The sequence below is a fragment of the Diadema antillarum genome, unplaced genomic scaffold (genome assembly GCF_040938485.1).
Source record: "Diadema antillarum isolate AM-2024a unplaced genomic scaffold, OU_Dant_1.0 scf00000017, whole genome shotgun sequence".
In the NCBI taxonomy this organism is placed as follows: domain Eukaryota; kingdom Metazoa; phylum Echinodermata; class Echinoidea; order Diadematoida; family Diadematidae; genus Diadema; species Diadema antillarum.
In genome coordinates, this window is record NW_027270906.1 from 1,396,511 (window position 1) to 1,415,301 (window position 18,791).

The 18,791-nt window shown below is 37.9% G+C and overlaps 1 protein-coding gene across 1 annotated transcript in view; it reads left to right on the forward strand.

The window, feature by feature from the left end:
• Positions 1-11,826: 11,826 nt before the first annotated feature.
• Positions 11,827-18,791, forward strand: part of LOC139727140 (exportin-6-like) — a 51,855-nt gene continuing 44,890 nt past the window's right edge. The window contains exon 1 of the mRNA XM_071638123.1: positions 11,827-11,981. Coding sequence (XP_071494224.1) covers positions 11,979-11,981 — 3 coding nt within the window. The 5' untranslated portion in view covers positions 11,827-11,978. The remainder of the gene's footprint in view (positions 11,982-18,791) is intronic.

Sequence of the window (18,791 nt, forward strand, 5' to 3'; positions counted from 1 at the left end):
CAAAAAGTGCAAAAGTATTAAGTATTAAGCCTGCACTTAATGGAAGAAGAATAATACATTAAGTATCATGTCATATGAAATGATGATAAACACCAAAGACGATTCTCCCCCCCCCCCCAAAAAAAAAGAGAAAAAAATGTAGAAAAAGAACACTTTCTTTCTCCTTGCTGACATTACCACAACGTGTAATTCGCGGTCGCTACAAACATACGGAGTTATAATTCACATGATCAGGTAAAGGCCTATTTCCGCTATGCTTTAAAGCATCTGGAATTGTAAACAAATGCTTCCTCATGTTATATCCATTAAAAAGAAAGATCTTTTAAATTCACTAAATCACAGACGACAACAACTCACACGATGGTGCATGGCTTCGTAAACCGTCCTATGGTGTAGGTACGTGTATGTAGGTGGCACTGTGGAACACACTCTGTAGTATCTTTGTCAATTTCTAAAGGATTCTTCCGTAGAATAGGATATAGAAGAATGAGGTTAGTTATTCAGGAAATATATCACGATTATAAAGAAAGTAATGAAAATAAAACTTGAAATGAAAATAGCGACGCTGTCGCGTTTGCACAGATGAAAATGCGCGCTACCGTGTGTTCCGTATCAATATCTCACCTTCACTCAGCGGCCGCAAGTTGAGGAAAATAGTCAGACATTCCTTGCAGGAACTTCCAAACTCCACGCCAAAGACATCGAAGTGACACAGGATATTCCATCAACCTTTTTGCCTATTCCGATGGGCGCATTATTTTGCGTGTGGTCTTTGGGACTGTCCCACCGCCGTTTGTGGCAGAGCGTGCAAATTAAGCACGCTTGAACAAGAGTTCTGTGGCTTGTTCGTGTCCCGTTTCGCGGAACAGGCGACGGATGCAGTCGAAGCAGGCGCACTGGGCCGCAAGCTCTCATAACAGTTCTTACAATCATACACACACGCGCCTATCCATTCGCTTAATACAGCCATACACAGACTGATTATCACACACACACACATTGGTACGGACCTTTCGATGGTGGACGTTTCCCATAATGAAAAAAAAAAAGAGAGAAAGAAGACTTGCGAATTCTTTCACGTGAAGTGCTGTCCAACCAGTACAGTTCCGCCACAGTGATGTCTTATAGTACATCGGGTCCAATTATGGCCAGGTACTGGCGCCTCGCCATCTCACTCAAACAAACATTCATTCACTTTTGTGACTTGGCATGATTGGTTGGTCCCTTCTACAGCACCTCTCCAGCTCACCATATAGTAAGAGTGGCTGCTCTTTTGATTTGTAAATGGATATTGAGCTTTTGAGCTGTAAAACATGTCCAAAAAGTGACCTTTTTTGTTTTTTGTTTTTTGTTTGTTTGCTGCAGATCGACGGAGCCAACACCATTACTATCACTGCTCACCCCAAGAGAGCACCCACATCTCCCCTCCCCATGGGATTATTCTTCAAAAACGTTTATTCATCTAAACACATGATTATTTCAAAGTAATGAAATATCCTGACTCAGACCATCATATCATACATATCAAGAAAGCAGGTGTCAAAAAGACACCCTGTTCTTATGAAACACGTGATTATTTCTTGCAATAATGTTTTCCTTGTTATAATATTCCCTCAAATGCTATATTTACATAAATAAAAACGAGGTATTATTCATTTTATTTTACAATCATATATATCATTTCTTACAAGCATATAGATATAGTAGTGCAATTCAATGCCGAGTTGCTAATATCCTAAAATCAAATAATTTATTTTCCGTCGTGAATAAATTCTAAACGTTAATCTAAACGTTCTTAACGTTAATCGATTCTCTTACTTCCGCCCATAATCTATGAACATTGACACTCACTAAAAAATGCATTAAAGTTTCAAGGGACATATTACAAAATGAACATTCTTTTCTTTCAATCAACCCAATTCTATTCAACATCTTATTCGTATATACATTTTAAAAGTATATTTTGAACTGAAGCCAACGGAAATTTACATCCGGCGTACTCTTGTACGGGGCCAACGAAAATAATTGCCATTTCCCCCCTCTATAGTTGTATCAAAACTGCTGCCATTAAAAAAAAAAAAATGCTTATATTGATATACTCTATTCTTCAACAAAACACCATGAATATGCGAACATCCTTTGCGTTGTTTAACAACCAAATCTGAAACATCGGGTATATTGATTGACAAAACTTTTCCATCTTACTCATATACCTCTATCACAACCTGCTTTCTTTACTGCTTGACACATTCCAAAATAATCTGAAAGATTATAATCCACATCGTATTTCTTCTTAAAAGGAATAAATGATGATACATTTCCTCTTTCATCTAACATAATCATTCACACATCAAATTCTTGCTTTTTTATGCCATAATCTTTTAAAAAACTATACATTAGCTACAATTGTCTTATCATTTTCCACAAGAGTTGACACTGGAAATGATTACAATAAACAGAAAGTAAATCACCGTAAGCTGTGAATACTTCCTTCCAAAAAGGATTTTTTTTTTAAACGCATACATTTTTTAGCACAACAGTAATTGTGTCCGCGAGTGACTATGTGTGTTGAACCTGGGTGTGGGTGTAGGTGTGGGTGTGGCTGTAAGTGTGTGTGTGTGTAAGTGTTTGTGTTTGTTTGTTTGTATCGAGCTAAGGACCGAATTTAACCCATATTCTCCCCTTTATTAATCTTCATCATACTTACAATATTCATCCAAAGAACATTATTCCAGTTCTACCAACAGTGTGCAGAATGAAACAAATAACGATGAACCGTCGCATCGTGTCTCCGAACATAACAATTAAGAAAACAAGTACTATTTCATCTATTTGAACATATTCATAAAAGAATCAAACGATCCGCCAGCAGCTATTTTACATCGATCTAAGTCCTGATTTATAAACATTACACGCAGTCATGGCAGTATAGGGGATGTACTGTAAAAAAAAAGCATGATACTTATATATTCTCATACTTACATATCCTATAAATTATATACTTCCATATATTCATCTTATGCTTATATGAAGATCTTACTTACATATGAGTATCTTATCCACGTATCCTTTCTCGCAATACCATTTTGTCATTGTTATGTTATTATCTAACGTATACAGAAACGAGAAAAGATAGATAAAGTATGAAAAAGTTAGAAGAAAAGACACACAGGGATCTGTCTTGTGGAAGCCTTTCAGTTGGATGGATCAAAAAGAGTCGTGAAAACAAAATTCTCTCTCAACAGGTGGAATTATATTATGAAAAGGGGTAAGTTCTTCACAATGAAATAGAATGTATAGAATATTATATAAATATATATGTATATACATCACATCTTATATTGCGCATAATACAAGCATAATTCTCTATGCGCTTCACTTTCATAAAATTATGTATAAACAGAAAAGCAAACAAACAGAAATAACTTAATCTGATACTGAATATTATAGAGCATAACAGTGCGAAAAAGGGTAAGTTTTTAATGAGTCTTTGAAGCTATTGACAGTTGATGCATCTCGGAGTTGGGGAGGAAGAGAATGTCATACGAGCCTCGAGTTACACTGATGCAAACCATGCTTACATTTGCCAGGGAGAGGATTTCAGATCTGTGCTAATCAAAGTCCCAACTTCTCAATCCTACGAAAGTTCGTGTTGTTCTAGACAATCCTGATGAATACGATACTCCGAGGAACTGATATTTCAAAATGTCCTGGTAGATCCGACTGTTATTTTGCTTTACTATAATGTACTAATAAAAAGGGAAGCTTACGGTATAGTGCATGTTAAAAACGTAAAATTCACCCAAGGATGTTTGTAAGTGCACTTGAAAAGTGCATCGTACATATAAGTGACAAGAAATATATATACATATAATAATTGATCATAATGAGAGAGAGAGTTTGATGCAAAAATACATGTAAGTGACGATGATGTGATTACTTAGTACTAAACTTTATACCAACAGTTAACATTTAAGTGACATTCTTACATACACAGCCTTACTGAGGTTGATACAATACAACTAAATGAACTACAGAAATAAAAAATAAAACACACACACACACGCACACACACACACACACGCACACACACACACAACAAAATAACTATTCGTGCACATATAGTGACATATATACACGCAAGCACTATGCCCCTGTCCCACAGATAATTTTTTTTTTTCTCATTGGTCACTCGTCGGAAGCAAGATTCTTTTTCTTTTATTTTATGAAAGTGCGTGCTGAATTATTTTAGGAAGGGATTCTGATGCCTTCAATGATGTGTGATAATGTTATTAAAGTGGCAGGGTGGCACAAATTGTTGAGTGGGAATTCCAAGAAAAATCAATTCCCTCCACACCTTTCACCGAGAAAACACTTGTGGCAATATAATTATGCCAATAATAAGCATTATTCGATCTACACGAGTCATCTAATTACGAGCCAGGATTTGCATAGTAGATTAAAACTTCCGCTTGGCAGATAGCGTCTTCTGGCAGAAACCTAATTCATGTATTATTCAAATATGGGAATCCGAATTTAATGAGACGGAGGGTGAAAGTTTCGAAAGTATATACAAGTAGATCCCCCTGAGCTACGATGTATAGGTACATGTAAAGGCAGAACAATTTCCCTGTGATGCGCGCCTGCTTGTATGTGTCACGCTTGCTCTTATTACGCAACAGTGAAGAATCTTAAATGATTGATCCCACACTTGAATTCGTTGGTTTTCTTCGCCGAGCACTCCTTAAATAAAAAATAATCAAAACTTATATAACAGCAGGTCATGTAATATTACTTTTAGCGATAACGACTATAGACTGACAGATTGACAGACAGATGAACACACAGACAGACAGAACAAACGCATGATATCTCTAGATAGTGACTGATGATTATTGTCTATTAAAAGAAAGGCGGCAGTTTACAGTATCAGAAAAAAAGATGACTATATGCCTCTGCGTATGTATCATGCGCACGGAAAGTCCCTGTGTGCGAATTTATAAATTACGAAGTGACTTTTTTTATGGGCAATGTAAACCCTGCTTCACATTTCGTCTGTTCTAATAAATTGAGTACGATGAAACACACACACACACACGCACACACACACACACACACACACACACACACACACACAAAATGAAAGATTATGTGATTCTTAAAGGTTAAAAGATATATTGTTCACGAGGTGATAATCTCATTGCCTTTTAAGTCTCCCCAAATGGTGTGCACATGCACAGAATGATATTCTCATGCAGTATTATTTCCGTAAATCAATTTAAACAAAGATAAGTTTTTCTGTGTATCAATCGTACTGTCAAATTTCAACAGTTGACAGTGACATACCGATAAAGTTACTGAAATTACCTTTGGAAGAATGATTACATCTGTGTACAAACTGACAGGGGAAAATGTCAGGCACTGACATCAACAGCGCATCTTATCTGCGTATTACAATAATTACATCGGTGTTTCTTATCTGTGTACGGCATCTTATCACATAGAAACAAAATCTTTCATATTTTGCTGTGTAACTTTAAAAACACACACACACAAAAAAAAACCCCACCTTACCTGAATAGGGAATGTTGCTTGGTTATCTAAGCACATACAACTTTGTAGTTGCCGATGAAATCATTGTTAGTGAGTTGTCATATACTCTTTGGTGCCTCGTACAAAAGAAGTCATGGAAGTATACTACAGTCATACTTCTTCTGTTATACTATATGATTTAGGTATTGTTGATGATGAGCTTTTATAAAGCTTTCATAACAGCTACATAACAAATGTTTTTATTCAACATAAATATTTTTTTATGAATATGTTGTTTGAATATTGTTAGCCGTGTGATCCACGTCTATAAGCTGTGCTATTTAGTGGATCACTCTTTTTTATCGATTTATTTACCATTCCTGCAAAGTATACATTGTTTGTCCCACACTAATACATTCATTCGAATATGCATTTTGTATATGTACAAACTAACTTGTATTGCTTGCATACTTTGTATTATGTATCGATTTTTGTTCGATGGAAGTAAAGTGATTAAATTTAATTGCAGTATCAGCATACCACAGAAGCAGCAGTAACAACAACAACAACAGCAACAACAATAACATGACAGTAACATTGATTAACGTGCAACAACATGGCAGTCACGTATAGGTTATACTGGTAGGGGGCATTTGATGATATCCTTCGACGACTTGCTTAAAGGGCAAGTTCCCCTTCATCGTACATGAGGACCGAGAGAATGCAGCAATATTACTAGAAGACATCAGTGAAAGTTTGAGGAAAATCGGACAATCTGGTAAAAAATTATGGATTTTTGAAGTCTCAGTGCGCCATTGCTGAATGAAAAGACTATTACAGGTTGTGATGTCACATGCGTATGACGGTATATATAAAGGAAAAAAAAAGGAAGAAAATTCAATATATTTTCGCTTTTCTCGCATAATAAATGAGTATGACTTGCCTCTTTCAGCAATGATTAGAAGGCATGCAGGGGGATACTATACTTAACATAATTTTAATTGAATTTGAATTGAACATCCGTCAGTAACTTAGTAAAGGGAATATGGACTTTAAAAAATAAATGACATTTTGTGGAATCCTCTTTATATTTTCCCTATGATTATTGTTCTACACAATGAGACATCATACATTGTGTGGTGGTCTTCTCATCCAGCAGTGACTGCGCAAAACTGTAAAAATTCACAACGTCCGATTTTCCTCAAACTGTTACTCATGTGTTCTGCTAATATTGCTGCATTCTCTCAATTCACATACATTATAGGAAGGTGAACTCGTCCTTTAACCAAAATTTCGGCTGATATGATATGCTGAGATGCGTAAATAAATGATACGCTTATTTATTTATTTATTTATTTATTTATTTATTTATTTATTCATTTATTTATTTATTTATCTATTTATTTTATTTATCTATTTATTTATTTATTTATTTATTTATTATTTATCTTTTTTTTTGGGGGGGGGGAGGTAAAATAGGATTGAGTGTTGGGAATGCTTGGATTAGAGTTGCCTCAATGCGATTTCTTTCAATTCTTTCGGATCCCTAAATCTAGGGGAGAGAATGGGAGGGCACGTATGCTTAGGTGCCTACATCAAATGACCTTCTATATCTCTTGTTGATAGCAACCAGCGCAGTCATCTCGAAACCAATCGTAATACCAGTATCGTGCATGGAGCTTAACTTCACACGTTTTTAGATACAATCCAACTCTAACTCCCTCGACGTACATGTGTATACTGCTGTTTCACAAAGATATGTATTCTATGCTATAACTATAGCTATAGTACCTAGCACTGTAATGTGAATGTCATACAGACAGTCGATACGCGGTGCATGCTGGATATGATTAAGGTAATGAACAAAATATATAATCAACCCTGAAATAGAGATTACGAGGATTTTCTCTGTTTATAGATATCACACGACCCTAATAATTTTCGCCGAATGCTTTATGCCAAAAATAGCTTTTAAAAATAGTGTAGATAACGAACTCAATGCTATCCTTGAAAACAGCTTTCGTGATTCTGGTTAAAGGGACTGTATAGTACTGGTTGAGGTGGGGATTCAGGTTTTGAACATTCCTGAGTGAGATAATGATGAGAAACCTCTTATGAAATATGAAAGAGCACGTGCTTTTAAGAAGGAGTTAATGTTTATTTGATGAAAGTTGGTTTTCCAAATGGCTGAGATATCCAAAAAAGTGATAATTATAAAAGGTGACAGGCCACGCCTTTTATTAGGATCTCTTTGTTTCACCTTGTTTTTGGATATGTCAGCCATTTCAAAACTGATTTTCATCCCAAATAAACTTTTGATACCCCTTAGAATTGCATGCTCTTTGACATCTCATAGAGTGGTTTCTGAATATCTCGCAACACGTTAAAAGCTAAATCCTCACCTCAACCAGAACTGTACAGTCCCTTTATACATTCGTCATGTTTTATATTTTCATATAATATAAGGCTATAAGGATGGTATTTGATCACATTATTCGGCTTGTTACTTAGAAGACATAATTTCAGTTACATTAGGTGCAGAGACATAATTATGTCTCTATTCGTGCCTCCTTCACAGAACATAATGAAAGTCACTCCTTACCTTCTTTGTTTATCCTCATCCTTGTTTAACGTAATAAATAGATAGGGCTTGAGCATACGTGTAGATGGGTTCTCCAAATGTTGTGAAGGGTATTAAACGAAAGTACGATGTTATAAGCTTAACTGGTCTGATCTTTCATCATCGTGGCACCAGAGGATACAAAATGTGTCGACCCATATCATAATGGGAGCGAGGAGAGCAAATCTGGACTCAGAATGGTACAAAACATACGAAATGCAACTAAACTAAAAAAAAAAAAAAAAAAAACAACTGAGGAGATACTATACCACATTGTATCTCCCCGGTTGATTCTTTTAAAACAGCACTGAAAACACATTCACTTCATAATACATCACATATATTGATTAGTTAATGACTTTATTTCTTCTTTCTTTCTTTCCTCTATCTATTTCTCTCTTTTATGCTGTGTGGGAGATTTTTCGTGCCTTCTGCATGAGCACTCAGACTGAGTGGTAATGATGGGCATTATGAAAAATACCCCCATCATCATTTTCAAAAAATGATGCAATTGAGGCCTCTCTTGTTTGTTGGTTTTGGGGATGTTCAGAACGGAGGGATTTCAAACACATGTATGGAGAAAGACAAAGGGGATGCCCGTTATCGGTTGAGGCTAAGAGAAAGAGAGGAAGAGGCCGGAGAGGGCAGAAGCTTCATGGGTGTGGTGAGTATAGAAGAGAAGACGCTGGTAATTCGAGTGAAAGGAGAGGATGCGTATAAGGATATAAATCAACATGGAAATCTATTCGCTCCGTGTGCAGCGTACAAAGGAAGAGATGGTGTTGGTCATCCACAGCGATCAATAAATTATGATGACATAATACTTCTGATGATGATGTGTGTACGTGGTCCAGTATGTGTATTATAGTAGATAACTCAATTAATGCAAACATCCTCTTCAATTTCAAACATGTGTAAATACTATAGGGAAAATGTGGGTCTGAGATATGAATGTGGGAAGCCAGCAGAAGGGATGTCAATAACATGTCGGGAGAATTGATGGGACTCTCTGGTAAGAGAACGAGGAAATACATCAGTAGAGTTTTATGGGTGCGTTAAGAGGAGACATGTGGGTAATAGTAGTAAAAGAGGAGGATGAGCTACGAAGAATGAGATGAGAACAAAGATTTGCTGTGATTCGTAGTAATTCTGAATAATTACTATCATATAAATATCTCGCACAATAATACCATATCTCAAAGAAGTAACAGTTTTGTTAGGAAACAGTCTATGTGCTGCACTTTTTATGATGAAGACTTAAAAAAAAAAAATATTTGTCATTTTTGCAATATGGTCCAGATGACACTTATTTTGTTAGATAATGCTATATAGACACGTGAAAACACTATGATAACACGCACCGTCCCGCTGATACACTGGCCATTTCACTCCCCCCATCCTCGCCGTTTCTCCTCCTTCTCACTGAATCCGAAGTGACACCAACAGATGATGTCATCAATCCCGCCTTGATCCTCCTCTTGGCGGCGCAAGCGGCCAGTGTGTCGCATCGCGGATCGGTCCAAATTTGTCAATTCTCTGTCGTGTCGAGGGAAACGCTCATCCTAGCCGTTTTCTGACGCAGCGCGCTGTTTATTTCCCCTTATTATTTTGTATTTATAGACAGACAACAACGGGGGGGGGGGGGGGGCATGGTTCTTGGTCTTGGTTACAGTAGGGATTGCACCTGTACGACCTGCGTGATCTAAAGGCTTTATGGCATGATTGATGACGGACGCACGTGCTTCCACTCTGAAGACTTTAACGAATAAATACAATACCGGATCTCCACCATTCAGCAGTCTCCTGCACGTCTACCCATTGTTGGATTCTTTTCATGCGGGAATATCACTTTATATGTCTTGTCGTGTGTGCAAGTATGTATATTGTAATATCACGGTACCTCTTATGATAATCTTTTTTAAAGTTTTGTTTTGTTTGCTTTTCTTTTGCTTGTTATTTTAATCTATACCACTCTCTTGGAGCTACATGTAGCTCCATGGTCGAATGGAGTTGTATTTACTGATCTCCCCTCTAGAGAGAGATCAGTGAGTTGTATTGGCCTGGGATAATGACAACATGAAAGTTTTGTCAAAAGAGGGCGCCTTCAACTATTTCTCGTTTCCCTCATCAACACAATCCATATGAGACGAAGCCTGTGATCTCAATGTGAATAGCGGTACTTGGGGTATTGAATTCAAAGTAGGGAAATAAGTGAATGAGATCAAATTCCCATATACACAACTGTATCTTGTCTTGAGTCTTGGTCATAAGTTCAGGTTTCTTTTTGTTTATTTAGCCTTGTGTGAAATGCGATTTCTTTCGGTGTGGTCATTTGTCATTAAAATTCCCACCACATTGGTATCTTAACATTCATTGATATCCCCAAATATGCATCCTGTTCAAACACCAGACCACTTCATCTAAGCTTTCTGATTCTTCACTGTTTTAATGTGATCTTGCTATAAACGCCCAAAGGAATTGTCGTTTGGGGTCACCTGCGTCTCTGTGGACGAAATAGGTTTTTTTTTTTGTGGAAACAAAACTGAATCTCATCTTTTTTTTTTTCCAACTGCACACTGCCCAATTGATGGAATATGATGTTATTCAACGTGGATACAGGAACGACTGAGTTAGTTGAATTGTCCAATGACGACAATGATGCTTAAAGAATGTACACAACAAGCGTGTGAACGACCGAGGAAACAAATATACTAGTCCCATACACATACTGACATCCATTATGCTCGTAATATGGACGTTACAGGTTGCAGATCTACCACGTTTCACTCTCTGACTAGGCACGAGATTCACGCCTCAGGGGTCTTTCTTCTCATGCTCACAAGCCTGACAAAAATTTTCTTCACGTCTAAAAAAAAAAAAAAAAAAAAAAAAAATGAAACACCTCCTGGGAAATTCTCCCCAACCCTCAAAAATATGGATTTCTAACTACCGAAAAAGTCATATTTTGAGACAATAAAAAAAATCAGAATAAGTCAAGATATCATATCTAATTATAATATCAGATTGCACGACTTTACAGTTTTAAAATGTTGTTTACCATGGAAGGAGAACACCACCCACTTGGTCACTCCTAGCTGCCTTATGATCTTAGCGTTTCTGGGTAGGGGAACCTATGTGTTTTAAGTTTATCGGGATTTCACCTATTGGCAGTTTTCAATATTTCTTTTTCGATGAACTGATGAAGTAGATGAACTCACATATCAAAGTAATTGGTGTAATGATATGGAATAACAAAATCAATATTAAAACCAAACCAGTAGTAGTCTCTCGAAAATACAAGAACTAAAACTGTATTCTACCGAAACTATACCGATGTCTTTACGTATTATGATGTCTAGGAAACAGCATTGTCGCATCATTATTCACTTAGCAAGAGAAATCATAAATTTAGACAACGTTCTTCCTGTTCAAAGAAAATGCAGCTTTTCGTTCTTTTTAGATAAGTTTTTCCTTGAATTCCCGATCCGTCAGCAAATGTCATTTCCTTTTCCGTTTGGTTCCTTTCTCATAATCGTGTTTCCTTGGAGGAATTTAACGGGCATTTCCGCATACAGCTGTATTACAACTGCCCAGTGGAGTGAGCGATCAAATGCGAACAAACAGTTGAAGTATGCTAGGCATGCGCACTGACGAATTATCACATCGTGCAGAAACTGAGGACATCCCGAGTGACGCCAGAAAACTCCAGTTTTAACAATTTCTGCTTCGGGAAATTTTCCCACCTTTTGCAGACTGATAACTACGTTATATCGTATTTATGTAGAGGTATCCGTTTCGTGAAGCAGATGTAAACTACAGAGAAATCATGGTAAGACTGCTTGCTTGCCGCACCTTCTTTCGTTTGACGCAGCGAGAGGTAACCGTACGCTTACCCCTGCCAGAACTACGTTGATGTCAATGAATGGGGAAGCGCGTGACGTGAGTTTGTGTGGGTGGGTGTGTGGCATTGCGCTCATGTGGACCCCAGTGTGCAGTAGCTCGTATGTGGCGATTCGTAGCCTAATAATGCCAGAATAGATGGAGTAGGATCAAATATGCAGAATTACTATAAATCTTCTTTATCAAAATAACATTTGTACATGAATATGATGGCAATATGATAAAGGTGCAATTTGAATTAAGACACGGTGCAGTTGAAACTTCCTTCTCTATCTCAACAGATTGCTAACGCCTAACCGGGGAAGAGAGAAAAGGGGAAGAGAGAAAATGGGATGATGGATGGGATGAATTCTGTGTTCAGTGGTAACCACGTCATATTGAAGTCATGGGCATTCTTGAAACAAATGGAATGTTCGCTTATATGAAACAGAGAATTATTCATTGCGGTAAATACACACCATCCAGGTACAGGACACAGTGCTGCGCTGCACCTTGACCGAAAGATCGGTCTGTATCTGTCCGTCAGGGAATGTTCCGCGGAGACTGCGTCTGGCTTCATAGATCCCCTCCTGAGGACAGCGTTAATAGCAAAATATAAAAGAGTCCTCTGGACAGACGGATCTTTCTGTCTACGCTGCACCCTGCACTATACTAAATGTGGTGAGGGTTACACTTACAGAACATATTGTCAGCAAGTCAGGGACTTTTCAATTTCATGTCATGTCCTGGACGTGGACGGCGACGTAATGATGTCATTTTAAGGAACTGTGCATTCTCAGGGTCGGACATCCGGGTATTTTCACTCGGCGAGCGCAACTTCCGCATAGCAACCAATTGCGAAGGTGCAAACAAAAGCCAACTTGCCTTAGGGTGCCTATTGCGTGCCGTTACATACTGTGAACCCCAAATCGTTATTACCTTTTCTGCGCATTTTACATCCTTTTTGACGTGTTTTCAAGGAAGGAAGATGTCATATAAACTCGGATGGCCTCTAAGGTGATTCACTGAGGAGGTACAACCAAAAATTAGCTTTAATCGGACTGGATTCATCGAATTGCCCGTAGGCGTAGGCCTACAAGCAGCCGGCTGATGGCTGTGCCCGGCTTATCGCGGTCAACCAAGCTTGGCGTCTCGCTGGCTCCATGACTCGGCTGGGGAGCATGTAAAAATGACAAATCTGACAAAAGGATGAAAAAACAGTTTAAATACCAGTAACTAACATTAATTACCGTATAGTAGCCACTTGCGTGTATTTACTATTTCCTCTGCACTCCCGGAATGGTGAACTAACGATAGACACTGAATTTCTAGTCGTTCGCCGCCCATGGCATAGCGCGCCAGGTATTATTAACGTGTGTGTTGTTATGCATACACTTCAATGTAAGATGCGTTGTGCATCATCGCGTTTGAAAAACTTTGTTAATCTGCCACCTGAAATCCATTCGAAATTAAAAGCATTCTCGCATTAAAAATGGTTTTGTCTCCTGTTACATATTGTAAAATACATTTGGATTACAATTAATTTGTGTTTTTACGGAGGAAAAAGGTGAATTGGGAATGTCTTTTGAAATCCGTTGCCCTAGCTGATCTCCGATATACGAAGGCCACACACTCGCGACCAAAGAGCAGAGAAGCGCACTGCGTGAGCTTAGAACTATACTCTGCTCGCGACGCCGTTTGTTTGCACCTTCGGCAAAGTGGCGGATCGGGTCGTTAGGGAAATCACGTGACTGTGACGTCTTGCCGACTCCGAGAATGCTCCAAGTTTTCCAGCATGTCCAACGCAAGAATTTAGAATGCGTTTTCTAAGGATTTTGTGTCTTAGATTCAAGATGGGAATGATATCATCGCTTGGCTTGGCGCGCCAATAGACAGCCAGCAGGAGGAGACGGGATCCATGACGTCATAACAGTACGTCGTGAACGGCATGCACAAAAATGGAAGTGGATGATAACAACGCAGATGTAACGATTGGACTGCAGCCATTTGGAACCACTCTAGTATGAGAACGGCGTCACTGTTCACACAATCAGAAAGTCCCTAATTTGCCTAGACAACGGTTCACTGCATGTTGATGCAATGTGTAGTCATCTTAATACTAAAATCGTAGTCTACAGAGAGGGATACCAATATATGAATTATGTTTAATTTCTGGAATTGTCCCCTGCCGAACTAACTGTCAAGTGTGCAGTAATATATTGTCAAAAAGCCCAATTTTAGAGAAATTTTTTGTTGTGGGTGTATACATAAAAAACAGTCTCCAAATCCAATATCACTGATTATTATCCATACAGAGGATTTTTAGAGCCCAAATACAAGTGTTATTTTGTCGACGAACATCATAACCTCCTACCCACTTAGAAAGTTTGTTGAACTCGACCAATATTTTTTTGCCGAGGCGACCAATATTTAAAATATTGGACGGCAAGAGGGGGATTCCCCACAGTTTTTTATAAACTGCACCGTGATTGGCTGAGATATATACGAGATGACCTGAAATATGAAGTAAAAACGTCTGTGATTGGTCAATCGCGAATTAACTAAAACATCATTTTTTTCTAAAATTCTGTGTTTATACAGACAAATTTCATATATCAATTAGTTGAAATTGTTTTGCATACAATTTTTCAAAATATCACTTTCATACCAGGAAATTAAATTTAGGTTTGATGAAAACAAAGGCGACGACTGATCAGCTCAGTGCTACTGCTAGATAGCCCGCGCGCGATATACAAATACATGTAGCCAGCCACCGCCGCTTGCATTTGCATGCATGTTACTTAGTGCGTTATGTGTATACTAAGTACAGTAGGCCATAGGACTACAGTACAGTGTACGAGTAATCCGATCTTTCACGATCTACGGAAGATGTGGCGTGAATTGTGTCTCAGATCTCGGATACAAGAACATCTAATTCTGGTGTAAATTAGCAAGATCTCGGCCTAACAGTAACATGACTGCTACCATGGATACATACTGTAAACGTGGAAATTTTCCCGGTACATTAATTTTCGCGGATTTCGCGCTACGTTCGGCTAGCGCGAATTCAAAAACGCGCGAATATATCTTCACGATTTTCTATGCACATTTTGAACGGGATGAATTGTGTGCGCTTCATCGATGATACTGCTACGTAGTACAATGTACAGGCATGTTTACGCTACTAGTACTGTGCGAAGAGACGATAGATTGCTGTGTACTGTATAATATGCATGTGTGCACCGCACGCACCGATGCTACATTCCCCCGTGACTACGGTAAGTACTGGGCAAGTCCAAGATAACACGCGCGTTACGTATGGGACATTCAGAGACTTTTATGACCTGAAAAATAGTGTTAATGGCTTTTGATCATATCAAACTTTATCATGGTGATTGATATCTAGGAGAAGTATAATCATGGAAAAAATGGAGAAAAATGACCTTCACAATTATATTCTAGAAGAGAAAATATGTGCCGTTACGTATGGGACCAGAAAAATTTTGTTTTTTTTGAACATTTTTTTCAACCTCAAAACTCTCTGAAAGTATTTCATTCTACAACCTGTAACTCACTGTGATGAAAGTCACAACACTCAAGATTATCATAGGTAAGTTTCGTGTCATTAGGTAAAAAGCTCTAATTACAGGTTCTAATTAAAGACAGACACGACGTGTTTCGTATGGGACAGTTACGTATGGTACAGTTTGTCCCCCATTCATTTAGTGTGTGAAGAACCATGTTTATGAGTATTTTGCATAATTATTGAAGTAAAATCAGTTGAAACTACTCAAATACTGATCCAGATTGTCAAGGAAACAATATTCCCCAAATATTCACCATCCTAATCATATTCAATCATATTTTTATATTTTTATGACCAACCTGAGTATGCATGCCCTTTGTCCCCCATTCGTTTAGTGTGTGGAGAGACACATTTATTGGTATTTTGCAAAATAATTTTGCAAAATACCCATAAACAAATTTTTGCATAATTATTGAAATGGAATCAGTTGAAACTACTCAAATACTGATCCAGATTGACAAGGGAACAATATTCCCCTAATATTTACCATCATAATCATATTTAATCATATTCTATATTTTCATGACCAACCTGAGTATGAGGTATGCCCTATTTTTATCAGGATAGTTACTACTGAAAAATTGAATAGTTTAAAGTGTTTACTTCCATTGATGAAGGGCAGTTTGCCATTTCGTTTCAATAAAAAACAATTTGACACATGAAATATTAATTTTTATAAATAAGCGATACCTGCTGCGTGGAACCCCAGTGATCGAGTAGATATATGATGTCTGTCTAGCAGTCAGGTCATTGATTCGAGTCACCTCAGTATGTATACCCATGAATTTTGTTGTGGCTATTATTGAAACCTGAATAAGGACAATTTGTGTATCACTTGCAATAAAAAAAAAATCATTTTACTTTATATTCTTTTTAAATATTTATATCACAACCATTTCAAATTGGACCTCCAGCACTAAAGTTTGAATTCCTCTAGTCTTGGGATTGTATGCTCTTTAGTAATTCATATAATTGGTTTCCAATCATCTCATTAAATGTTGAAAACTGAATCCCCATTTCTACAAAAAAACTATACCATCCCTTTAATGCTGTTTTTTTATTGTGTATTTTGCCATTTTCCCCTCCCCCTTTCTGAAAATTGTTCAGTCAAGTACATGTATTGTTTAAAGTGTCTATAACTCAAAAAGTAGCGACAATGTTGGGATGCTTTCTTCAGGATGATTGACCATTTGTGTACTGAGAGACCTTCCCAGCTAGCTACATGCATTCACATGTATGAGGATGTCCCATACGTAACGCATTTGTCCCATACGTAACATTATTTCAATGCCTTATAAAAAATATTCCTTATACTGTTTTTTCTTTTTTCTGTGGTATTTAATTTCTCTAAACAATAAATTAGAACTTTCCAAAAGGGCATTAATATAACCTTAGCAATTTTAGAAAAAACCTAAAAAAATGACCTCAATTTGTTACGTATGGGACATCTCATGATAAGACACGAGCTAATTTGCATAATCATTTGCATAATCCCTAAATTTTCATACCAAGTTAAACTATTTGATGAACTTCTTATGTCCACATATTAATCAAATATCATTTGCTTTCCTTTGAATTAATATGAATTTTTATAAATGTCCCATACGTAACACTGTGTTTCACATTTATGCAAATGAAGCCCTTGAAATTTGCATAAATTTACGTAATGTAATTTTTTCCTCCATGGAAATCAAAACTTCAACTCATATGCTTCAAAATGATACCAAACATGTCAATATTGAGCAAAGATGAAATTTTGCCTTCTGAGGGGACCTTATCTTGGACTTGCCCTCCTACAGTCACAGCAGTACTACGTATTTGAGTGCTTGTTCTCGCAGTCGAGCCGCTCGCTACGTCGCTTGTCGTACGCTGGCATAGCAAGCTATGTAGCAGAGGCTTTGGATGAAAGCAGTGAATGTGTACTACAGTAAAGTAACCTGCTGCGGAGCGCGAATTTAAGAACCCGCGAATACGTTTTCGAGCCGCTCAGCGCGAAAAATTAATCGCGCGAAAATATTGACGTTTACAGTATATCACTGTTTTATCAGGGAATGAAGTACAATGTAGATTAACTAACACTGAGGAGTGTACCATGCCCCATGTCAGGATCAAGTATAGTAGCTAAGTAGGAGACCATACAGCACTCTGAAACAGAAAGGGTAAGTGAAAATATTCTTTGCTAAAATCCTCTGTAGGATAATAATGATAATATTAGATGTCCTATTTTCGATTAATACAAGGAAATATAGGACTCGCTAAGCAAAATATTGGACTCGTCTTCGACTCGTCCAATATTTGTGCATAGCTCGTCCAATATTTCCTTGTATTAATCTCAAGGCCATCCAATATTATATAAATATTGGAAACAAGATTGCAGCATCATACCAAATGCAGAGTCTGACTCTATCTAGATTTTAAGTGATTATTTCTCCCTTCCGGTGAAAGGAGTAATTGTGGGGAAATCTGGACTTCTAGTCATTCTTTATATGAATTAGCTTTATGATCTTTGTGGGATACACTACAACAGTGTGAGATGTTGTACACGATCCATTATGGTTTTGTCAACATAGCCATGTCAGAGGAAATCACCATAGTATAAAGCAACACAAGGAACCACAACCTGTCATGTCACCAACCATACTCCAGAGCTAACTGCCATCTTTACAGTTTTTGCTCCAGAGACGTAAGAATCTGGAACACTCTTCCAGCCATTTAAGTAGTGATATCGGGTACTTTGATGACCTTCCGGGGTGCAGCCAATGCCTGTCATTAGACAGATGGCGCCGCCCCCTACCCTCAAGATGATGTAATGAGAGGCACACCTGCACCGAGCACGTGCACCTGTATGTACAATGTACAGACGTACTGGAGCTCACATCACCACAGGCACATGCTACGGCACACTGCACAGCACAGTCCTCTCCAGGACAGCATCTTCGCTTTTGGGAGAGAACTCATTTAAGATTCAAGATTCAAGTCACAATTTGCTGGGGCATTTAATTTTCCCCCTAATATGAGATGGAATTCACTCTCTGCGAAGGGTCGGTATACAGGGTTGTACCCGAGAAGGCAAATGACCAGAGACAATTGTGGGCTTGCAACCTTGCCAATTTGCTGCATCTGCTAGATGAGGCAGCTGCGATGTGTTGGTGATATGTAATGGTAGCTTGACAT